This window comes from Sylvia atricapilla, chromosome 2, assembly GCF_009819655.1.
Source record: "Sylvia atricapilla isolate bSylAtr1 chromosome 2, bSylAtr1.pri, whole genome shotgun sequence".
NCBI lineage: Eukaryota > Metazoa > Chordata > Aves > Passeriformes > Sylviidae > Sylvia > Sylvia atricapilla.
The window spans coordinates 20,486,870-20,494,698 of NC_089141.1; the positions used below are offsets into that span (position 1 = coordinate 20,486,870).

The following is a 7,829-nucleotide window of genomic DNA, read 5'->3' on the forward strand; positions in this document are numbered from 1 at the left end:
CATTTACTCTGAACCTTAAGTGACCCCAGATTGACAGATGCTTTGGCAAGAGACAGACTATTTCACAGCAAATGTAAAGCAAGGGAGGTGTTAGGACCAGGAAATGCAACCAGGAAGATTTGAACATATGCGACATTTTATCTGCAACTAAGGGAGAGGCGTAGATGGCCTTCAGAGCTCAGAAACAAACAGATTTCCTCAAGCACCAGGAAGCTCCGACACACGGAGCACCTCAGGCTCAGACCCATTGGCAAGTATGATGCAAAAAGACTGATGGACCAGGGCTGCAGCCAGAAACTGCATGAAAGCAGCCAGCCAAGACTGCGCTTCAGTCCACTCCAATGTAGGCTAAAGTTGGTTTATCCCCATCTTCAGATCAGGAAAGGCTGACCTCTCACCAACACTGAACAGTTTGCCAGCACACTCCATGCAGCCTTACAGCCTGCTCCCTCTTCCCCAAGGATTTCACAGCTCCACCTCATCTTGTGCCGTTATTTATTGTATCACAGGGTGTACCCGTGAATCATGGCCCACAAGGAGGAGGGCCTCAATTCACGTGGTACACCCGGTGATATGATAAATTTGCACATTTCATCAATGAGAATCACAGAATGCATGACCTGCATCCTAGCAAAAGAGGTTCTCAGCACTGGCATTTCCCACGAACAATAAGGATCAAACAAACCCCTGGAATGGGATCTTCAGCACCATTTGCGTTTCCTCAGGGAACACTTTTTCTGAATTTGTGTTATTACACAGATGGTTTAAAACAGACTGGTAATGCTAGAAATAAATTGTCCCTTACTTTTCTAATTTCAAGGGTTTTAGTAATAGCATAATTCCTACAAATCTGCAAAGAAATATTGCATTACAAAGCAATTTACCTAGAAGACATTAATACAAACTGCAATGAGCAACTCTTGTAATATCTTTTGTCTAACACTGATATTTAAACTTTAACATTTCAGTGTGAGGTTTTCAGAAGGAAGCAGGACACAAAAAGCATACTCCAGGATGCTGAAGACTGTTTCTGAGGTTGGATTTCAATTCATGTGCCCTATTTTTAGTTTTAATTAGGAATACGTTTCATGGGGTTTGGCATGATGCAGTCTGCAGTGTAGATTTGAAAACAGTTTCATGTCTAATAACCAAGGAGAAAGAAGGAAAATTAGGCCCACTTGCTTACATTTTCAGAGGGACTGTGTGACAGTACTGCAATGAGTACTGAAACAACAGAAAATGAGAACTGATCAAAGGAACAACGCACAAAGCATGCTGTGACTATGCTTTTGAGACCTACCTACTTCTAATAATAGGACTGCTGAATGTACAGTAGCTTATGTCTTGTAAGGGAAGAAATGCTGATAATGTCAATTAATAGAAGCATAAGAATAACATATCCCACTCAAAACAGAACATAAGTATTTCTGGGTGGCACACAAGTCTTTTAACATCATTTTCAGTACCAGTGATACTGACTAAGTAAAGCCTACTTAGACAGGACACACTGGTCAGACAAATGTTTACCTCAGGTTACAACCACCCAGGATCACAAGTGAAAAGCTTGAAAGAGAAAGCCCTGTCCCATGCCAGTGATGCCTTATATGGCACACTGTAAGTAAGCACATGCTGACTTAACCATTTAGTCACGGTTTGTGATGGTTTTCCTGTGATACGCTAAGAGGGGAACAGAAATGCAGAACACTTAAGTACAACAATATTTAAAAACTGACCCAAGACTTAAGAAAAGTAGGTATAGAAACTAAAAAAGAATTGTCCTAATAATTCTAATTCTTTCTAATTCTAGAAAGAGCCTGTGCAAATCTAGCATTTTTCTACACATCTGTTTTGTATCTCATGTACCTAGCATCACATTCACTTGCTTTGATGACAAAAATAAGGGCTCCTAACCCAAAACATTTAAGTTTTTTTATACTACCTCTCCAGTCTCCCTCAAAGGCCTCTGCTAAGCCTGTCCGAACACACATTGAGTGACCAAACAATGTATTTCCAAAGTTGAACTGATCTGCCAATAGTCCTGTACAGTACAATGGCAAAAAAAGACAGAGAAACATTCTGCTTCATACAGCAACCTTAAAATTATCAATATCATTCCAACTGCAGATTATTTGGGGAATTATCATGCACTGCAGCAATCTTGTTACATCTAATAACTGCTGTAAAACCTGCTAGGAACATGCCAGAAAGATAAATAACTCACATGCAACAGTTTTGCCCAAGGAAACTCTTTTAATATGACCCTGTTTACTCAGTGAAAGCTTCTGTGAAGAAACTGGATTTTGAGGATCCCTTGCCTGAGTAAGGCGCCTTTCACTACTGTTCCTTTGGGCTATTCTGAATATGTAACACCACTTGAATATCTATGTTATCTTTCAGCCAACATTCCTAAAGTATTTTCCAAACAGCTGACATCTCATAAATGCCTTTTCTTCCCTTTGTAGAGCAGCACAAAAATTTGCCTCCTCCCAAGACCAACCACTTCATTGACACAATTACAGTGTTGCCGTGTAGACTGCAGCATCTCCTTACAAGAACAAAATGTCATTTTATCATAAGCTGCCTTCTCCTGGTATAACTGCATGAGCACTGCAAGAGCATCAGGGATTATGTTAGTTTAGGCAGCGCAGGAAATGCACAACTTTATAAAGATGGAAGCTTCACAGAGGAACAAAAAAGCTACACAGAGGAACAAAAAGTGTAGCCACACACACAGAATCCATCCCCTTGTGTTCTCTACCTCCTTTGCTGTTGTTTAACCACACCCAACCCCAGCTTGCAGAAGTACCAGAACTCTTCTGGAAAGGTATTATGGCAGGCATTTTCACAGCAACTTTTGTGCAATTTAAGACAAAAATGTGTATTAAAACATGCAGCTCTTCCTCTATGTCTGGTTATGTACAACTCTCCAAAAAGAATCCATAACAGGCCCATTTACTGGGAGGAAGCAAGAGAGCAAGTGATTAAGGCTCACTGGAATATCATACCTAAGAAAATGTTCTGTGTTCTTTTCAAAAAGGCTGGAGGAAATTATAAAAATGCCTTAATTTGCAAACTCAGAAATTACCTGCACTGCCATTAAACCAGATCTAAATTTCTTGTAAATTAACCTTAGTTTCCTTGTATTCTTAGTCCTGATATTTGCTCTCAGATGGCTTCTTAAAGTCTATTCCAAAGCAAGCCTTTAAATCAAAAGTATCAGTCTTATCTTTATTATCTTCATCCATGATAAACAATTTTTGTCTTAATAAACAAGCCTATAATTTTTACTGACATCTTCACACTGTACTTTCTGTCCTCATGCACACAGAGCTTAAGAGAAGCTCAAAAAAATTCTCAGAAAAAATCTCCATAGTGAGGAAAAACAACAGAGAATGGGAGTGGTCCTCTAGTACTTTCATTTATTACTACTAACAGAGAATAGATCAGACTGGTGAGGCACTAGGCTTCTGCACAGATTCCAGAGAGACAGCTGCAACTCTCACAAAGTCCAGGCCTTTCAAGCCCAGCATGCATTAGTTATCACATCAATTCTGCCCCAAGAGAATCCACAAATCCACAAGAACCCTCCTGCTGCCTGCCATGGCTGAGTAACAAAGCTGAATAGGACCCATTTTCCTCCTCCCCTTCTTCTCTCCCAAGATACCTAGAGCAGCCAGCAGCTGACACCATAGAGAAGCTGGCCATGTAGTGGTACCACAAGAAGGCACCACTTTGCTTCTCTGCGGCCATCAGAAAATCAGACCCAAGCTGCATGCAAACACACAGCCATCTCCTCTTCTGCCCACATTAGTACAGATGCCTCATTGCTAGCAGACATCTGCTTGGAAACCCCAGCCACAAGATCCCCCAGTGCTCCCTTCTCACCTCTCCTTGCGGCTCCCCAGCTTGCGGGAGGTGTACAGGTTGCCATAGTCCACGATGGTCAGGTGCCGGGAGAAGATGGTGACTTTGCTGCCCACATAGAGATCCTCGAGATGCAGGCTCTCGTACTTGGTGCGCCTCAGAAACGTGCGACGGTTCTTCACATCGTACTGCAGCAAAAACAAGATTAAAGTCAACCTTCGCAAGAGATTTAGCTGTGGGCAAACTCAACCTTTACTGCCAGGAATTTGCATAGTACTGTGGGATTGAATCTCATCACTTCATCAATTCAATTCCAAGCCCTTCAACTTAGAGGTGTACGAAGAAAGCTTAGAAGACTAAACCAAAATTACAAATTTATTCCATTTAAATAGTCTCAGGCTGACAGCTATCTTTGAATTTTTTTTTGGTTTGTCATTTGCTTGCTCTAATTCAAATTGTGATGAAAGGCTCAGGTGCCTGGTGGATGCCTCTGCCCAGTCTCACCGAGAGCTCCCCCAGCACATCCATGCTGTTTCACAGCCCAGTGGCTCACACCAGAATGATCAAGATACACACTGGCAGGTCTTCTCTTCAGGGCATCATTCCAGCGATATTATGCTCTATTTGACTGTGTAAGACTCAGCATTAGGGACAGAGAGATGATTGCAACATTTGGCTGAGATCTTCTCACTGCCTAGAGCTGCAAGCTCAAAAGCCTGTCAGGACAATTCAGCTTTATGTATTCCAAGCAAGAAACCAGACATTAATGTGCAGTTTTCTGGGTGGGCTGGCAAAGCACAGAAGTCAACCTGCTGAACAATTAGATATTACTGCAAGTAGATATTACAGATGCCTTCCATTTCCTGGAGAAATGGAAGCCTACGAAAGGAACTTTGTCCTCCTCAGGCCAAACTTCTTCTGTCTAGACTTACAGGTGCTGTCCTCCACTGCAATGCTGTATCCACTAGAATAGCATTAAAAGAAAGAACATCATTCCCACAAATTTTGGAGAGAAAAATAAATTTAAGAGCAAAATCCCATTTTCTGAAACATGTGAATACAGTTCTGTTAGAAGGCTAGAAGAATTGTAATTGTTTTCAGGAGAGCCAGAATTTTGCAGATTAAAGACTTGTAAATAATTTTGATACTTCCTTTGGCTGAGGCATGATTGTAAGGAAGAATCCTTTCCTGCTGAAATGTCCTTAGTCCCTCATACATGCTCCTACTAAGTGTTCATTATTCAAGTGCAGTAGGGAATGAAATGACAGCATGGCTAAAAAAAAAAATAAAAAAAGCAAAGAACCCGAATTGAATTCAGCAACTTGCTTTCTCCCAGGCTTTGCCAGGCAGACTATTAACTGTCTCAACCAGAAGCAAATTCTTTCATATCTTGACCAAAAATCTGAGTATTTCCTTGATTATTTCACTAATGATTGTTAGAAAAGCACCCTGAGGTGCTTCTCTCCTCTTAAGAAGATGGGATCAACCTGTGTTAAAGGATTCTTCCTTAGAGTGGACTTCTGAATCTGTTTAAAAGACTTTTTTATTAACTGAATTACAAGGCACACCAGAAGAAATATAAAACTGTTTGGACTGTTCCACTCCTGCACATGTACATGTAGAAGTAAATTACTCAAAACAAAATAGTTCTCTGCTAAGAATCTGTCCTTTTTAAAGACTTCTTCTCTGTTTTTAGGAAATCTTTTGTAGAAAGAAAAGTTATTGGGGCTTCAAAAATTCCTCATGGGAGCTATTAACCATGGAAAACTCAGAGAATGGGGCCTCTCTGTCAAGAGATCCAGTTTGACCAAAAGCACTGCTTGCTGTCCTTGGACAAAAATCTATGCTGTCTTCTTACACATGCAAAGCAAACTAGGAACTTCTCTCATTATTCCCACTGTTGTTCTGTTTCACCAACAAGACATGGTGAAAAGATCACCAAATTCTGCAGAAATAAAAGAACCAACCAAGAACGAATTCTAAATGTACTATCTGTCCACAAATTCACCCCCCAAAACTGATTTTGAGATATTCTTTCTCTAAGGGTGTTCACATACATTTTTTTCTTTCAATTCCTGTCCTGCCCATATGCAGTCTACGGCTCTGTACACACCACGCTACTTTAACCTAAGAGCACACCAACAAAATGCAGAAGTCTGCCAAGACATAGATACTGCATTAAGAAGTTCAAGAACACCTTGGAAGCTCTTGGTTTTGAGACGTGTAGGTGAAACGAACAACAATTTTGCCAGCCTACACATGGTTGTGTAGGAAGATTATTACAGTTCCTGACTGATCAGCTCAACTGTCTCTGAGAAATATAAATTAGAAACTCACATTTTGAAAACCGTGCACATAAAGATGTTGTACTAAGAACTAACTTAGTAATCAGTGCCAAAAGTGCATCTTCTCATACAACTGGGGGTTATTGCTTCAGTGAGGAGCAGTTTGGGTAAGAAAAGGCAAATTCCACGAGAATTTCTTATTTCTGCAGTTGATTTTTATAGCAGCAAAGTTAAAATTTGATCATGAAATTACTAAGTGTGACTATCTAAATCGAGGCTATTCTTAGACTCTTCACTAAGAACTGGAACAGACTAGTCCATGTCACTTACTCATTCCTAAAAGGAAGCACAAAGCATCGGTTGGCATGAGGATTACCTTTACAGTACATATTATATTTTTATATACATGCCTGCTACTGCAAAATGCTGGTTTTCACCACTGTCAATAAGCAATGGGATTAGGTGTATGAACCACAAGTCAGAAAGGTCTCTGCAAGCATCACTGATGAGTAATTCGGATCCTGCTGTCAGAAATGTCCTACCTCTCATTAAACCACATTTACCATTTCCTCTACTTTGATAAGAGTCTTTTACATTTTACTCTTCAGAGACTTCTGGAATTCCTGCTGAAGCTTATTCTCCTGTTTGGAATTAGCTTCAGCTTACTTTTCTCAAGCAGTAGGCCAGTGTTGCTGAGCTTCAATTCTGAAATCCAAGTAGAAATTCAATGAAAACGGATTTGTGAAAATTAAATCTCTCCACACCAAAGAAAGCTTTAAGAAAGAAAAAAATCATAAATGTGGAAAGCTATTCCATATGCTTCACTGTGAAATCATATTTTTGCTTTTCTTTTAGTTTTAAAAACAGAGCAAGATACATTTTAAATTAAATCTTCTTACCTGGAAAATTAATAAGCATAGGCAGTGGCTTGCCATTGTATGAACTGTTTAATTGGATATTACATTTATGACAAGAGATTTTTTTTTTTCTTACATCCTTACCATTTCAATTGATGAATCTTTTGGATAATACAGAAGTTCATAACGCCGAAAAAGCGAAGCATTTGGGTCATACCATTCAGCAATGAAAGCATATCTCTCATCTTGACTCTGGAAAAAGGGGCAAAACTGGCTATTACAGAAAGCACACATAGTCTATATGTAAAAATACACAAACGAATACTTCCCTCATTTGTTATGAGAAAATTAAAAAAAAAATCGCTTGTAAATGGACTTGCACACTCTGCATATTATCTCCTGCCTACCACAGCTGGTGACATCTTTTCACTTGTTAGCGATCATCTTTTAAATAGGATGGAACTTGGATCATGGCAGTTTTCCAGACAATCCCATAACTTACCCTCATTTCATCAGTCATGACACATGGACTGCTGTTGAGGTTGCTGTTAGACTTCTCAATTTAGTCAAAGTATTTGATTTACTTTCTTTTGTTAAAAAAAATGTGTTCACCTACAATTAAATTACAGACTCTTAACACATTTTCTACACATCCTACAAGGAGACACTTTCCTCCTCCTAAACAGTCACATCTAAACTACTCTTAATGATGAGATAAACATATTCAAGTTAAGGACAACATTAGTTTGATTCACTGCTTAACTTCCTGAAATTTACATAAAGCATAAATAGCCCGACCTCTTTTACAACTCATTTTCTGCCC

General features: G+C 39.6%; 1 protein-coding gene across 1 annotated transcript in view; it reads right to left on the reverse strand.

Annotated features, from left to right (window-relative positions):
• Window positions 1-7,236, reverse strand: part of NME7 (NME/NM23 family member 7) — a 72,178-nt gene extending 64,942 nt beyond the window's left edge. The window contains exons 1-2 of the mRNA XM_066340960.1: window positions 7,151-7,236; window positions 3,886-4,052 (exon numbers count right to left, since the gene is read on the reverse strand). Of these exons, the coding sequence (XP_066197057.1) occupies window positions 3,886-4,052; window positions 7,151-7,153 (170 nt within the window). The 5' untranslated portion in view covers window positions 7,154-7,236. The remainder of the gene's footprint in view (window positions 1-3,885; window positions 4,053-7,150) is intronic.
• Between the last annotated feature and the right edge of the window lie 593 nt (window positions 7,237-7,829).